Genomic DNA, 16,718 nt, shown 5'->3' on the forward strand with positions numbered 1-16,718 from the left:
TTTCAGAAGGGCAGCTGAATACCATTTTAGGCATATACTCTGATTATTCAAAACCACATAATTAATTTACAGGATGTGACACTGTGAGTGCCACATCCAGTACCAGCTGCATTATTATTATCTGCGGGGGTCCGCTATAACTGCCTCTGTGTCAGTTTCAGCGCAGTAGTTTAGGTAGGAACCAAAATTATCTTAAGGCGGAACTATTGTGTTCTGAGTCGTGGTGTGCACATACATCGGCCAATGAGAAAACCAGCTGGATTACAGGACTAGAGGACTACTGGACTAGCTTGCACATCGATTATAGACTCAGCTTGCTATTGCATAGCATCTGGTAAAAACCCAGGTGTTCAGGAGACATTCAAACAACTTGGCCAGACTTGGGATGTTTCAACAGACTGCAGCAGTTCACTTCCACTACCAGCTTTTTATATTTTTATTTCTCCATGCTCTCCGTGTCAATTACCAGACTCAAATATGGAGATGCTCTCAGGCTCACCCATCTGCACCAGATCCCATACAGAGTGCATGGATGGACAACTGTTGAAGGTGCAGTTAGAAATTCCAGTGGATGCGCACACTCACACAGCCCCTGCGCCAGATGTAGTCCTGTAGTTTTGGGCCTGTAAATGTGCACAAGTATGCAATTTTCCTAACTGCAGTTGTCTCAGCAGCAATGGCTTGAGATGTACAGACCTCTGCAAACTCCAGAACTGTGCAAATCAAGTCAGTGCCACAGTTGAACAGGACAGTTCTAATGAGGAAGAGGTTGCGTAGTTCAATATCATTGACTGCCATTGACATCTACGTCATTTTAAATCCAACGCACAGACTGCCATTGACATCTATAGACATCATTTGGTGTTTTCAGTGGTTACGATAGAGTATGCTCTTCCGCAACCTGTGAGTTAATCTACTGCTTCCGGATCAGAGGACAACAGGTGAAAACGTGATCAAAAGAAGTCCAAAACGGTAGTATTATAGGACATTTTGGATCCAAAATGACCGTGACATTGTACCTTTGACACATGGCACTGCACTTGAATTGCTTCAGTCACCTCATAAATCAACTCAGCACCCCAGAAAACCTATACTTTGATGGCAGAATCATCCAAATCAGCCCATTATTAGTTACCGGTATGCCATTCACCATACAATTTTTTCCATCATATATCAGATAAGGGCCGAAAACAAGTCAATCAGCTGCCATTTTGACATTGCTATCACATCATTTAATAAACTACAGATATGTAGCAATACAAAAATCACCCTTTGTCCCTTTTTATGGCAATGATATCCGATAATGAGGCATCTGGCCTATGGACTATCTGGGTTCAGTGGAAATCTGCAGCCTCTCCATTTAATTTATAAAATGAACAAGAGACTTTCAGAGGATGCCACTAGTAGGCGGTGGGTTGATCACTGAGTCAGTGTGGCCTGAAAGAGCACCCTGGAGTTGTGACACTGAGAGGCAAACATATAATGTTACCTCTAATCCAATACACGCGCACATGTACACGCAGTCTCTCTCACACACACACACACACACACACACACACACACACACACACACACACACACACACACACACACACACACACACACACACACACACACACACACACCCTTACCTGTTTGACATGTCGTTTGAGGTGCATATACACACTCTGTCCTGTTTTGCGGTAATGTCTCTCCACATGTTCCCTTCCAAAGCCCAAGAATGTGTTCATGCACACATATAGGCCTCCCTCAGACTCCTGCAGGAAATACACAAACAAGATTTAATGGCTTGACCCGAGTTTCCCTTAATACAAAAGTAAACTTAACACAGAGACAAAGAGATTTACTAAGCTGGTAAATGTATGGCCTGGTCCATACATATAATATCAGTATAATGAGTCATCATGAGGGGTTTAATGTCAAATTGTGATTTCCTGATAGTAAAAAAAAAAAAAATCTAAAATAAAGTACTGCAAAAAAATAAAAATAAATAAAACACCAACTCATCCCTAACATAATAGAGCACATTATATTATTGAGGTATTCTTGTTAACTACATTTCGGTCAGTTTAGCTTAGTCAACCAAGACTATGCAAGATTGTATACAGTACATTTTACAAATGTATCAATTAAATCAGCTAATCAATTTGTCGACAGATTCTATGACTATTAGTCGACTAACAAATTATTTAGTCAAAGATAGCCCTACAAAAGCATTGTGATTAGGGATGGGAATTATCGATTAATGCATTCATTGATAGTTGATAAGTTTTGATAAGCTTCTCGATCGATTAACCGGTTAGTTGATAATCTGCAATTATTTTTATTTTTTGGAGAATCTTAATTTCCCTCAATGTCTAACATAAAAATCTACACTTTGCTGATATACAGAAAGAATACAAAAGGCATATTATATTCTTAATCAAATAGTTATTTGACCATTTGCGATTCAGGGCCAGGCAATGGCATCTTTGTATGAGAAATAGAATCAAATGAAAAAAATGCACTGTCTTGTCTGTCACATCACATGCAAAAGCAGAGAGGTTTTGATTAATTTGATTAGTTATTAACTATAACGTTTAATTGATTCATTTCTTAACCGCGATTAATCGATTAACAATGAACTATTAACATCCCTGATACTTGGTTTTGCCAGTATCACCCGGCACTGAATGAATGTCAGGGACTGACGTAGGATCCAGCTTTGTTTGAGAGGGAAACATTGATGTTTGGGATCATGTCAGTCAGACGTCAGTTGCCAGTGAGGAAGCACTTTATGACATATTGCTCAGCCATTCTAGATACATGATTAGCAAGTATGGCACGTGCAGCAATGATTTTGAAGGAACACTCAGAAAAAGGCTGTCACTTTTAGCATTTATATTTAGTTTGGACTTTTTAGCAAAAGGCTGATGCACACCTCAGAAGGCTAGTGACAGGTGCGTAGGGAAATGTAGCCTACATTAAAAAGGGTATCTTTGAAAAACAAAGAAAAGGTCCCGCAGACTGTCAGACACTTGCCAAAATGTTGCTCTTTATTAGGACAGACATTGTCTGTCCTATATTTAGTTTGGCCAACACGCCATTGTAGTTGAAAATACAGTTGCAAATATTTGTCCCAACTAGGGAGTCTACAATGATGCATTATCTGGGGTCTGGAGTCCAAAAGTATGAATTGATATGGCTGATATGGCTTATGATTCTTTGAACATAAACAACACGTGTAACATTTTATAATATGCCCAGAATGTGTGGCAGTAGCCTGTACATAAGATTCACTGTATCCCCCACTAGACTGCATCCTGGCAGTTTGACAAGAAAAACAGACTGCAATTAGAGAAGATTCCACTTAGAAAAAGCCAATAAGTTCAGTTTTGTCTCTTCTTGTATCTAGCAGTGATGCCAGTGAACATTATGATTAGTCAGTCATTTCAAATAATGACATCATGTCCTCAACCTAGTTTGTGGGAAATGTGCCCATGCAGGCAAAGAACCCATTTATTTTGTGATTGTGGACACTGGACAAGAGGTATTGTATCAGTTTACAACCTGGTAAGTGGTCAAATTATTCCGCTAATATAAGCCAGTACGTGCTTTCTTGCAGGTGTCTTCAGGTCAGGATAGGTGGGCACTAGGGACATCTCGATGTAAACAGAACTATTTTGTCCAAAATGTTTAAAAAAAAATGTATTAGAAACATTGTCCAAACTGTAACTTAACTATGTAATGTAAAGTATACATGATGCAAACATGCACACAGTACATTATTATCAGACATAATTGTATCCTTCAAATTCTTGTTTATGGCCCAAAATGACTGGATATACAGTAGATTAGACCGTAACTGTCGAATGTTTAAGCATGTTCTAATCATGTAAACTTTACTTTAGTTTAAAACATTTTGGAAAAAATATACAATTTAACACCGAGGTGCCCTCTTCCTACCCCGTTACCATTTGGCTGAATGAAAATAAAAGCCTGGGTAGCAGTGGGCACCGAGGCTACCATTTGGCCTAGATCACTTCACAAAGACCATTACAGGATACCGGTGTTTACACTGTTGTAACACTTCATGAGACTTCAAAAACACAGCCTGCAACAACTAACAGCTACAAAAGATGTTTCATGTAGGATAGACCCCAAGTTATAAAATCAATTATCTGACAGAACATTCTACATGTGAATGGGTAAAACAAATAAAAAATAAACATTACCATACTTATATCTAGACCATAGCAGCCATAGCCTATACAACTTTGAAACTTTCAAGTGGCTCAGGGTGACATATGAGCTTCAACAGCACTGGGATAAAAATAAACCAGTCCTCAGAGCGACATGATGAACTCCAGGCAGCTGAGTCACCTTTAAAATTGGTTTGTGAAATTGTCATAATGTAAACCGTTTTGTAGTGCACAAATGTTTCTTTAGCCAAAATATCCACTGAATTAAATGTAAAGCTAGAACAGTGATAATCTGTTTCTACAAGTGAACCACAATAACACATTTTCCAGCTCACATAATTCCGACATTTCTATAAGAGTAGGTCTTTACATATTCAAAGCTGTCAAAAACGGTCTGTGTATGGCTGAAAAGTCCACAGACCGTTGTTTTAGGTGAAAAACTCTTCACTCTGTCACCGATATTATTAGGCATAATTTCACAGATAACAGACTAGGCTATGCCATGTCGTGGATTTCTCAAAAACGACTAGTCAGTATTCCAGGTAGGGAATTCAGGTTTAACAATTAAGATCAACCAGAATTGACAGGGTACGATTGTGAGACCACGCAGGTGTTATTATATAATATGGTGTTAACTGATTTAACTAAGTTTAACTCGCTGTAGCGTAATCCCGAATGAAGGCAGGCCTGGTCACAAAGGAAACCCCATCATGCTGCCTCTCTGGGATGTAAACAACAATTTAATTATTTATTTCCAGCAGACCCGCGCTCATGTTGAACACACACACACACACACACACGAGCGTAGCACTTCACGTGTTGGTAGCCTACTGTTAGTGCAAGCAGGAGTCACACTGGGATGAGTAGACACATATTCCAGAAACAACCATATATCGGACGAGGGGGGTGAGGACACTTACGGGAGAATCGAAGGAAAAGGCACATTCGCTCTTGAATACCCTGTCTCCTGTTCTGGGGACTCTGATGGTGGGCATGTACGGGACCAGCAGCTCTCCTAGGTCTGCAGCCATCTTCACATTCCTGCTCCTCGCACCACAATGCTCCGGGAGTCACCAGAGCAGCGGGGCAGTCAGGGCAGAGGATGCTATTTTTAAAGCACTCTGTCCCGACATTCCTCCAGCGACGGCCCGGGGGATGTGACGCTGGAAAAAAAAATATTGCACGGGGGCGCACTTGCAACCCCGTAGACGTAGTAGAAATATTAACAGCAAAAAATAATTGTGTTTTTAGAATACCCTCGTCTTGCAAACAGTGCTTATTTGATGCGCATTGTGTAATTTTAGCATACATCTCTGGGCCCCTCCCACCACCCAGGATGATTCATTAAGCTACCCACAAACACTACACCTAGTACACCTCCCTTTAACCATGAGTGGAAAAAGAGCATTTTAAACATTTAGCTAAAGATATCAATACTACTACATGAAATAATACATTTTATAGTGGTATATTTATATAATTGTATATTTATACAGAACTATCTGAAAATGTACAGAATATCGAATTGTTTCCACTTCTGTGTGCCCAGTTCTTTGTATTCGTAATTTTAGTGGGTGGGAAGTGATTGACACATTAATACAGCATTATGCATTTTTTCTTTGTCCAGTATCAAAATCTGTTTTATACCTACCAAGCAACCAAGGTGTTCACTACAGGGCACTCTGCTCAAGTCTGCCCTGTAGTGGATATTCCTATTCATTACAACAGCCTTGGCCAACTATTTTGACCTTTTTTCTCCCAAATTAGTCATTATGCCAATTCCAAATGCCAGATCCCAATACATGCATGTCATTTCTACTGCTGATGTTCCCTATTGGCTCACCTGCAAGTGAGGAGCCCCCACTAGGAGGATATAGTGCATGAGGGGGAACACTACTCCCTTCAACATGGCCCAATGACGGGCACTGCCCCAACCCATAGGAGATAGCCCATAGGCTTCTGTCCTGAAAACAAGGCCAATTGTGTTCATGGAAGCTGGGCCATGCCGGCACCATGGAGAATTCAAACCCCGTTGTGTTCATGGAAGCTGGGCCATGCCGGCACCATGGAGAATTCAAACCCCTCGACTCTGAAGTGGTGGACAGGAACTTTGACCCGGCGCCACCCATGAACTGTGAATGCCATTAAATCTTTTCAAACAATTAGTAAAGATCCTGCAAGACACAATATCAAGATACATATACTTTATTTATGCAAGATCGAAATAATTTACAGCGGTGAGATTCCTCACAATGACGTATTTGACAGTAGGGTAGTTTGGTTTAATTGTCGGGTGTTGATTTGTGATCATAGTCGATCAAACTCTTGTCGATGGTCTCCACCTGGAACCACGGACCATCTCCCCTGGTCCTCATCTGTCCACGTACCTCCAGTTCTGACAATCTGTTGAAAACACACACACACACACACACACACACACACAATCATCAATTTTCAACCGTGGTCGAGATCATGGATTTCATAATGCCACGCCAGACTTCCCGGTCCTCAATTGCCATCCCCAGTTCCTCAGCTAATCTCCGGCATCATTGGCTTGACTCCCACTCCCTGGATGCCAGAACTGAACCTCTGGCCCAAATGTTTCATTTTTTTAATAGGGCCACCAGGAGGCCATTTTTTGCTAAATAAATATTTTGATAGTACTCCTACAGATTTTGTCCAAACATAACACAAAAAGGTACACATTATCTCTATAGTCATTAAATGAAACGGGTCTTTCAGATATTTTACATCCTGATTGGCTTCCAAAATTAGCAGTGCTCCGTTTTGAACAAAATGCCTCAAATCATAAACACAGCATGCAATTTCCATGACATTTTGATACACATTCCCACTAGGCCCAGTAAGAAATGCAACTTGAAAATGTTCAAATCCGCCACACGGTGGCCCTATAACAGCCTTTGTGTTTTTAGGTATAATATAACCACCAATCTGTGTAAATCAAGACGGACATGCTGGCCCAAAATAACCTCCAGACCTGGTGGAGACCTGTGCTCCGTGGAGCACATTTTTAAATTTATGAAATACATTTGAATATAGATATTGGTATTGGCGGCCAACGCCAAAGCTCTACCTAATGTGTTGCGTTGCGTTCAGTTCAGAGTCAGGTGGCGAAAAAATAAACTGGGGGTGAATGGGGATGAATGCAACACAACGCCGGCACCCGGCAGTGGAGAACCCTTCATGATTCATTAAAAAGGGAACATTCCCTGCATTGACGCTGATGCGACACCCAATGGCTGCAGTGGAGCTTCGACTTAGATGCAGAATTGCAGATATGGCATATTTCTATTTTTTATTATCAAATCTTTTCAAATTTGTTTTGGTGTTTGAAAATAAATAATTATACAATTATTTGTAATTATGCTAATCATCCTAAGATCATCCATGTAATATATTTCTCCCCCTTCTTTCACATGACATTTTAATGCATAAAAAAGAACATAGTCACTAAGAGTGCATCTAATCAAAATACCTTGATATAATCACCCTAATTCCCTTTCCCTCTACAGAATGTGTCAGTGGCGCTGGTGGCGCTGTTGTGGCGACAGGTGGAGTGGTGTTTGTGTCCGTCTCTCGTCTGTCAAGTGTTTGGACTAAAAATGTCCTATTTTATGGTTTAGCGCTTAGTTTTTAGTTTACCCACCAGTGTCTCCATGCTGCGAGAGTCAGCTGATTGGACTACTGGGGGAAATTTAACATTATATGGACTTTTAAGGACTCGGAGTAAGGAACTGCAACCTGTTGTGTTTGGCGTGGTCCCTGGGGAAAACTGAACTATCACGCTGATGGATCCAAACGGAATTGGGATTACCCGCTACACAAAGGAAAGCCTTCTGTCAATGCGGGGAGACTACCCGTTACGGACATTACATGGATGCTCTGATATAACAAGATCACATAATCAGACACCGGACTACCAGCGGTTCTCAACGAGGAAGCGGGGAAGGAGAGGAGGAGTGAGGCAGAGACTAAAAAGACTCAGCGGTAAGAACATGAAGAAGTGTCCGCCACTGCCTTCCATACTACTCGCAAATGTACGATCGTTGCGATATAAAGTGGATGAACTCCAGGCGAATGTACGATGCCAATGGGCATACAAGGAAGCGCATCTCATTTGCATAACAGAGAGCGATCTGAATGACACGATCCCGGACTCACAGCTCTCAATTGATGGCTTTGGAGTGCCGCTCAGGCTCGATCGTGATCTTAACAAGAGTGAGAAAAAGAGTGGGGGCGGGCTATGCATGTACATACATGAAGCATGGTGTAAAACGGTCAAAATACGGGAGTCATATTGTTCACCTGACATCGAACTGCTCTCTGTGAATCTGAGACCCAGATATCTCCCCCGTGAATTTGGCCAGCTGAACATTGTTCTGGTTTACATCCCCCCCTCTGGCAATGACACCCGCGCAGCGGAGGTTATCGCTGCGTGCGTTCACCGCATAGAGAATGATGCTCCAGACTCTCCGGTGCTCGTTCTGGGCGATTTCAATCAGTGTCGGCTCAAAAAATCTCTTCCTACATATCAGCAATATGTAAAATGTGCCACCAGAGGAAACAACACACTTGATCTCTGTTATGGTAACGTGAAGAATGCATATAGGGCATATAAGAAACCCCCGTTAAAAACAGCTGATCATAACGTTATTCATTTAGTCCCCGCCTACCGCACCACACTACAGAGAGAGGGAGCTGTCAAAAGGCAGGTGCAGCAGTGGAATGAGGAGGCTAGTGAGACCCTGCAGGCATGCTACGACTGCACTGACTGGGAAACATTCACAGAAGGGACCAGTCTGGAGGAGGCTACTGAGGTCATCACTGACTACATTCTTTTTTGTGAAGACATGATTATTCCAAAAAAGACAGTTAAAGTATTCTCAAACAATAAACCCTGGATCACAAAGAAGCTAAAACACACACTCAATCAGAAAAAAATTGCATTTACCTCTGGTAACAGGATTGAGGCTAAATTGATTCAGGCAAGGTTAAATAAAGAGATTAAAGAGGCCAAAAGGGAATACAAGGAGAAAATGGAAAGGCTCTTTGAGGAGGGCAAAGCCAGAGATGCCTGGAAAGGTGTCAAGACACTCGCTGGCCTGCAAAACAACAGACCCTCATCCCATCTAAGAGCAGAGGAATGTGTGGAGTTTGCAGAGAACCTGAACAGCTTCTACTGCAGGTTTGATACACAAACCTTCACTCAGGAGAGGGAGGAGCTGACCACCAAACTCCTGTGTAACGCAGCGACCGACACCAACCTAGAGCTCAACCCAAGGGAGGTGGAAAGGGTGTTCAAGAGAACAAACCCCCATAAGGCTCCGGGCCCTGACAACATTAGTGGGCGCCTACTGAAGGTCTGTCATGAACAACTGGCCGAGGTCTTCTGCAATCTCTTTAACCGCTCCCTGTCTGAACACTCCATACCAACCATATGGAAGTCCTCCACCATCTGCCCAGTCCCTAAGAAAACTAACCCCACCTGCAATAATGACTACCGCCCTGTAGCTTTAACATCTCTGGTGATGAAGAGCTTTGAGAGGCTCATTCTACCCCAGCTACAGAGGGAGGTTAGTGGGTTCACAGACCCACTCCAGTTTGCATACAAGCAGCAGAGAGGCACGGATGATGCAGTGATAACTTTGCTGCATCACACCTACGCACAGCTGGAGAAGCCCAAGTCCTTTGTCAGGATGGTATTTGTGGACTTCTCGAGTGCATTTAACACAGTGCAGCCTCACCTGATGGGACAGAAACTCCTCCGGATGAATGTCAACTCCCACCTCATACTGCTCATTCTGTCTTTCCTCACAGACAGACACCAGACCGTCAGATTCAATGGCAACTACAGCTCTAACAGGACTGTGTCCACCGGGGCACCACAAGGATCTGTCATCTCACCAGTCCTGTTTACCCTGTACACAGATGACTGCAGCAGCCCAGACCCTGACATGCTATTCATAAAATATTCAGATGACACGGTTATTGTCGATACCACCAACACCAATAACCGCATCATTGGGGTAATGGACTATTTTGCTGAGTGGTGCAATACCAACTTCCTGGACCTAAACCCCAGCAAAACTAAGGAGTTGCTGGTGGACTTTAGGCAGGGCCCGCCCACTCCACCTCCGGCCCTAGAGATCAATGGCCAGGCAATAGAACGTGTCGAAGAGTATAAATACCTCGGCACCACCATCGACCATAAACTCACATTCAAGACCAACGCAGAGAACATTCACTCCAAGTGTCAACAAAGGCTGTTCTTCCTCAGGAAGATGAGGAAGCTTCAGGTCCGACCACCGATCCTGCAGGCCTTCTACAAGTCCTTTGTAGAATCCATAATGACCTTTAACATCACATCATGGTTTGGTGTGATGCGTGCCATCAACCGGAACCCTCTCGACAGGGTGGTTAGGATCAGCGGCAAGATCATTGGGAGGGACCAGGAGTCACTCAGCAGCATCCATAAAAAACGGACAATAAAGAAGGCCTCTCAAATAGTTAAGGACAACACACACACCCTCCATAACCACTACCAACTAATGCCCTCAGGCCGGCGATACAGAGCATCAAAACTCACCAAAAGGGGCTCAGCTAGCTTTGTGCCCACCTCCATCAGACTCTTGAACACCTAGGCTGAACCCCCCCCCCCCCCCTCGTTGGAATCCCTAACAACAACCCCCCCCCCCTTCCACCTGATGGACTATAGCGAACGCATAGGTTGCATACAGTAAATACTTAGATTTTAATTATTAGTACTTATAGAACAGTTTTTTAATATATTATGCTTTTAAGTAGTTCCTCTTAAAAGTCGTTTTTATGATCTTTTATATAGTATCTGTGTTTGTGTGTATTGTGATCTCTGTTGTTGTCTTTACCACTGCACAAAAGAAGTTTCCGAAAGGAAAAATAAAGTTCTTTGAAGTTGAAGTTGAGTAATGTGTTCAAAATGTTGCGGTAATAATACTCACCGCATCTCTCCCTTCTGCTGCTCAATGTGGATAGCTGCCATCATCTTCTCGTAGTCTTTGACAGGGCTGTCGTAAATGTTTCGTGAAATCCATCTGGTGATAGGGTGCTACAATCATAGAGGAAGGCAGACATATTGTAAAAGGTTAAATAACAGCTAACTACTATTGAAGTACAATAGTGACTACTGTCACTACTGCAAGCAAGAGTGTAGTACTGTAGTTGTTTCCATTTAACCAGTGACAGCCTCCCTAAAAATACATTCTGTGGAATCATTTCTTAGAATATTACAACTGTAGCTGTTGTCACGGAAACGGTTAGTGGTGTGACGTCAGGCCACGACGTCACGCCACCCTATAAAGTACAGCGTAGAAGACAGATCATCGCAGTTCTACAGATTGAGATAGCGAGAGCAGAAGAGAGAATCCCACTGCCAGAGGCTCCCACAGTGCTACCAGGTGAGGATAGAAAGACTCCTGAACCCAATATACCTGTTCACAGCATTTAAGTATAGTGTCATAAATGCATATCAAACGCAACACATATATATCATACAAGGATTAACTAAAATAACTGCCCTTTAATCTCACAATGCATCGTGATTTGTGACTCAATACGGTGAGATTGTAGATGCTATTTTAACATTTTTTTAAATTAAGACTTTTGCCTATGACATGCCCAGAATTGGGCCACCAAGTTGAAAGTAGTTACTGTACGTATGAATGAAACTATACCTTATAGTACTCCCAATGTTCTGGTTCATAGCCTTCTGGGATTTCAGCCAGTTCTGCCTCACCTAAAAAAAACACACACACACACAATTGCACTCCGGATTTCAGTTAAATCAACACACACACACACACACACACACACACACAAAGATGTTTACTTACCAATGAACAAATTCACACATGTGACAAGGACTGCCACTGGAATCCCAGTCAAAAGAACGTAAAATTTCTGAGAAGAGTAGGGAAGAAAATGCAATTTCATTAAATGAAACTATTTAAATTCTGCATCTCTAAATACATGAAACTAAGTACATGTCTAATGTTATCTGATGATTAGGTGCTGTGGCCTTGGTATGCCTGGCAGCAGCTAACAAATTGTCAATAAATGATAGACATGCATGCTTTAGTAGCACGGTCAACAATTCAGTATATCTTATAAAGAATACATAAATGACAATGATGAGTGCATAGGTATTGTATGGGGTCACAGACCTGAGAAGAATTTCTGATAGGTTATAACTTATGTGTTTACAAGGTGGAACATATCCTCTCGCTCGCAATTTAGTTATTGGTTGGTAGTTGTTTTGTAACTGAAAAGCTGCTCAAACGCTCACCAATAAGTGGAGAAACCGTCGGTCATAGAAGTCACTGGGTTTGACCACAAACATTTTCTTTCCATGACCCCAGCGAACAGCAACTGCAAAACAAGGGTGACAAATGCAACAAACAATATAAACATGCACATTATATTCCATGACAATCGTTGGAAAGTACTCCTTTGCAGCTACTTAATTATCCTTTCATCCCTTGTGAAGTTGTGATTATTTCACAAGAATCTTTTACTTAATAGCCTAGTAGCTACTTACTTTACACTTATCTGACCACTGTCTGGACCCATATAATTGAATAAAGCTGTAGTCAATATTACACGCAATAAATGCTACTATGCAGAAACGGTAGAAAACAAATAGCATCAGACACTGAAGGCAGGACAATAGTCCCAACTCGGCCAACTGTAGTGTTCTGTTGACAGCAACAAAGCTATCGTTAGCAACAAGCTAATGAGCCAACACAAGGTCATGGAGGCAGATAACCTACATTAAGATAAAAACAGCCCAGTATGAAAGCTGTCCTCGTGTCCTTTACCTTTGTCTGTCCGCGGAATGGTCCTGGACAGCAGATTCGCCGCGTTGTTTCCATGTTTGAGAGGATTCAGTCTGGCTGCAAAGGCAGCAGCAGACCGGAGAACACTCATGCCCACCATTACTGCTGAGAACTGATGGTCATTGGTCCAACAACAAGACTTCTGATTGGTTGAAGTGTATGTGAACTTGTGAAGCTAGAATATACATTTACCATAGTTATGTTAGATTATTATTTCATATCAATTGATATAATTCTGAATGTGTATATTTTGCAAATGTTATGATGGTATTTAGCGAATATACTGAATATTTCGATTTTCCTATTTGATTCACATTTCACCCAATGAAAATATTGCTTTCTTTAGAAGAAATGCATTGTGGGAAATGTGAGACGGATATGCGAATCAAAGATGGCGACGACCTCAGCTGGACGCGTTTTGACGCTTTGCAAGCAGTTTACAAACGTTATTAGGATCTCCTCAGCGACATCAACACAACAGTCTGCTCAAAGCTTGACCACATGCCACTCCTATGGTAACAGGTAATGTTCTGTTGCGTCAGTGACGCTATTCATATAATAATACAAACCGTAAACCATCGCATAATGTTGTGTGACTGATGCTGCTCAATCATGTTGTCATGGCGCCTGGGTGATGTCCTCTAAAACCAATCTGTCGTTCCCACTTCCCACCAGGCGAAAGTCCTCATTCATTTCGCCGGCTTGGCACGGTCACATCGGTGCTGTTTGGCTATGTAGACCCTTGCACACAACCGTCTGCAGAAGGGGACTGGAGGAGTTCTTTGACCTACCTGAGAACTGGGGAGAGGACACAGTAAAATCAGGTAGGCTAAAATGAATGATATACCTTCATGTCTATTCTTCGGACAAAAAGCTTTGGTGAATGGAAATATAATAGTTTGCTTTGGCTCATTAAAATGGTTGTAGGTGCACCATGGGATGCCAAGCAACTGAGGACAAAAAGCAACGAAGACTTGCATAAACTTTGGTAGGTGCAGGGAATTATGCAGCTATTACTATACGAGTACATGATCACAACGATGTTGTTTTTACATCGATGTGTAACTTTCATTTTAATTCAGGTATATACTCCTGAAAGAAAAAAACATGCTCCTCACCATTGAGCAGGAGTCAAAACGTCAGAGAGTTGCGATGCCCAGCCCAGAACGATTAAAAAAGGTTGGCGAAACTTTGATTCAACATCCTCAACAGCTTTATTTTGGAGGGTGTGCGAATTACACTAAAATTGGTAATTTCTTTGTCCTCCCTAGATTGAGCGGTCAATGGCAAGGCTGGAGAGAGTGGTGACGGAAAGAGAGACGGCCCTACGTTTATTACAGACCGGTCAAAAGAAAGCCCAGCCAGGAGGGTGGAGGAAAGATGTATTTGGACGAGTCAACTGGTGAGTAGTGTGTCAGTTGCACTTCACATACAAGATATATAGGAGTCAACTGTAGGGGTGCAACTGTTAATTGAACAAATTGGAGCAGTTGAGACGAATAACGGTCTAAGTCCACACTAGCTCTGGTCCATAGCTCTAATGCGTTGCATAATTGCATTTAGACTAGAGCTATGTTACTCTCGACTTCCGCCGCTCGCATGAATGCAGGCCAGCCTCTAATCTTTAGTGTAAATAAAAAGAAAGTTTTTGCTACTCACCAAAACAAAGGCGGGTTGTGTCATTAGAAAGCCTACTTTCCTTAGTGGGAGCACTCTGAGCCCCCCACCAAACGTATAAACGGTACTTTTTGGTCAAAAGGGGATTTTGTTTCCACCGGAAAAAAAGTACTGCGCCTTCTACCGATATTGCCCAGAGAATTGCCTCATAGATTATATTTTTCCTTTTGGGGGGAAAAAAATGACACAAGCCTTTGTTTTGGTGAGTAGAAAATACGTTATTTTTATTTACGCTAAAGACTAGTGCACTACTTAGTTTAGACAGTACTTGGTTCAATGACTAGTCTAAACTAAGTATGCAGTTATGCACCCCCTAAAAAGGCAACGCATTAGAGCTATGGACTAGAGCTAAGTCCACACTAATTTAATATCCAGACCATAATGTATAAATGATGGATAAGGGGTCAGGACAGCTAGGCCGTTTCGGGGAGGGGTCAGAATAAATTATAGATTTAGACTGTTGTTCGTCTCAACTGCTCAATTATACAACATAATCGACAATTCTATCGTTTCGGGCAAATATTTCGACTATATAGCTATTAGCTACAATTGCTGATCTATCCTCTCAGTGCATTGCAATGAGGGCAAATCGTACTTTGCCCTCATGTAGTATCCAAAAAGTCTGATATTTAGGTGTTGGAAAAAGTAGACTACATACCTAACACCATCACCTTCATGGTCTACTCTGTGCTTTCTTCACCTTCATGGTCTACTCTGTGCTTTCTTTTTTAACTGCACTGTATTCGACTAGACTAACTAGAGCTTTGCATTCATGCCAAAACACCCAGACAGACCTGATAGACGAATCCACCGAAGGGAAACCATAACTGCGATGTCAAACAGCATTAATGAGAGCCAATTGACACAGCAGTTATAATTGCGCCCAGGGCAGCTCTCTGCACATTCGTCTATAGGTTTTCACTCGGTGATATAATTACATAGTAGCTTTTGTGAGTTTTAGATTCCAAACGTGTATGAAAAGTAGTTATCAGCCAAATCTGAGGTGATCACACATTACATAAATTCACATCGTTTTCATGATGTAAACACTTGGGCATGTTATATAGATGACTATTTCAACATAGCAATTTACCAACATTTCCAATGACCTGTGCATCCGAAAGCAGATTTCATCATTAATTGAAGTCATTTTCTTTTTCCATAGGTACAAATTCAGAGAGTATGCAATTCCTTGGTACATGAACAGGGCATACAACAAGAAGACGTTCTTCACGCCACCATTCGTTGAGCCACACATTAAGTAAGATGTTAAACTTATCATTTGTGTTCAAGTTTAATGAAAATTATGTTATAAGACTCTTCCGTAGAGGACTTGACTTCTGTGATGTTAGGCACATTTATTTCTCAGAAGGAAGTTAAAAACGTGGTCCTCATTTAGCCATGGTTATACTTTTCGTTTGAAAAGATCAAATATACAAGCTCATAAATCAGGTTGTCATGTGTCATGTGTCACTCTGTTTTTCAGGCTCCGTGTAGAAAAACATCTTCGGGCGAGGGCCAGGAAGATCAACCACGAAAAGAAAAATCTGGCTGTTCTCAAGAGCAAGTTTCCTCTCATGAAGGTTTCTTCATGAGCCATATAAATACATTTTCCCTTACTCCTATTTTCAACAGTTTGACTGGTTCAACCCAGTTGGAAAAACGAAAGATTTTGAATAATAAATCACACCTTCGGAACACGCATGCTGGTATTATTTTTCTTTAAATGACCGTAACTGTGGTCGTCTTACTCAAAGATGTTGAGTTCAAGAATACAAAGTCAATTGTTTATGCAGCATACATGTATTGTAATTTAATTTTGATATTGATAAAATTATTGCGTTGTTTCAGTTCAAGCATGGACAAAAGCATAAGAACTGCGATGGTATTTTGTAAGGCAGATTAAATGAGCCACCTGGCATTGTTTATTCCATGCATTCCTTCTGGGAACGTGTGCCCCTCCGGTTGT

At 41.7% G+C, this 16,718-nt stretch overlaps 3 protein-coding genes across 7 annotated transcripts in view; 1 reads left to right on the forward strand and 2 right to left on the reverse strand.

The window, feature by feature from the left end:
* Window positions 1–5,248, reverse strand: part of usp13 (ubiquitin specific peptidase 13) — a 43,083-nt gene extending 37,835 nt beyond the window's left edge. For all 5 annotated transcript variants that reach the window (XR_013964511.1, XR_013964512.1, XM_080770321.1 and 2 more), the window contains exons 1-2: window positions 5,102–5,248; window positions 1,632–1,757 (exon numbers count right to left, since the gene is read on the reverse strand). Coding sequence is in view for 3 of the 5 variants with exons in the window: in XM_080770321.1 (XP_080626447.1) it covers window positions 1,632–1,757; window positions 5,102–5,212 (237 nt within the window). In the remaining 2 variants the exon portion in view is untranslated. The remainder of the gene's footprint in view (window positions 1–1,631; window positions 1,758–5,101) is intronic.
* Window positions 5,249–6,370: 1,122 nt separating this feature from the next.
* Window positions 6,371–13,708, reverse strand: ndufb5 (NADH:ubiquinone oxidoreductase subunit B5). The gene is made up of 7 exons (XM_080771110.1): window positions 13,642–13,708; window positions 13,055–13,247; window positions 12,523–12,605; window positions 12,071–12,137; window positions 11,912–11,973; window positions 11,180–11,286; window positions 6,371–6,584 (listed from the first exon to the last, which is right to left on the reverse strand). The coding sequence occupies exons 1-7, from the start codon at window positions 13,684–13,686 to the stop codon at window positions 6,464–6,466; spliced, it is 678 nt and encodes a 225-aa protein (XP_080627236.1). The 5' UTR covers window positions 13,687–13,708; the 3' UTR covers window positions 6,371–6,463.
* Window positions 13,459–16,489, forward strand: mrpl47 (mitochondrial ribosomal protein L47). The gene is made up of 7 exons (XM_080771109.1): window positions 13,459–13,594; window positions 13,748–13,896; window positions 14,000–14,060; window positions 14,155–14,251; window positions 14,344–14,474; window positions 15,915–16,010; window positions 16,236–16,489. The coding sequence occupies exons 1-7, from the start codon at window positions 13,464–13,466 to the stop codon at window positions 16,342–16,344; spliced, it is 774 nt and encodes a 257-aa protein (XP_080627235.1). The 5' UTR covers window positions 13,459–13,463; the 3' UTR covers window positions 16,345–16,489.
* The last annotated feature ends 229 nt before the right edge of the window (window positions 16,490–16,718 follow it).

Source organism: Protomyctophum bolini (assembly GCF_963924005.1).
Source record: "Protomyctophum bolini genome assembly, chromosome: 8".
NCBI lineage: Eukaryota > Metazoa > Chordata > Actinopteri > Myctophiformes > Myctophidae > Protomyctophum > Protomyctophum bolini.

What these genes read in the sequence shown, in the direction of transcription:
- ndufb5 (XM_080771110.1), bottom strand. Translation starts at nt 13,686, where the DNA reads ATGATTGAGCAGCATCAGTCACACAACATTATGCGATGGTTTACG. An exon ending in CATTCCGCGGACAGACAAAG is followed by an intron (nt 12,606 to 13,054) that starts GTAAAGGACACG and finishes CTTGTTTTGCAG; the next exon opens with TTGCTGTTCGCTGGGGTCAT. An exon ending in CAGCAGAAGGGAGAGATGCG is followed by an intron (nt 6,585 to 11,179) that starts GTGAGTATTATT and finishes TGTTTTCAACAG; the next exon opens with ATTGTCAGAACTGGAGGTAC.
- mrpl47 (XM_080771109.1), top strand. Translation starts at nt 13,464, where the DNA reads ATGGCGACGACCTCAGCTGGACGCGTTTTGACGCTTTGCAAGCAGTTT. An exon ending in GTATTTGGACGAGTCAACTG is followed by an intron (nt 14,475 to 15,914) that starts GTGAGTAGTGTG and finishes CTTTTTCCATAG; the next exon opens with GTACAAATTCAGAGAGTATG. An exon ending in TTCGTTGAGCCACACATTAA is followed by an intron (nt 16,011 to 16,235) that starts GTAAGATGTTAA and finishes TCTGTTTTTCAG; the next exon opens with GCTCCGTGTAGAAAAACATC.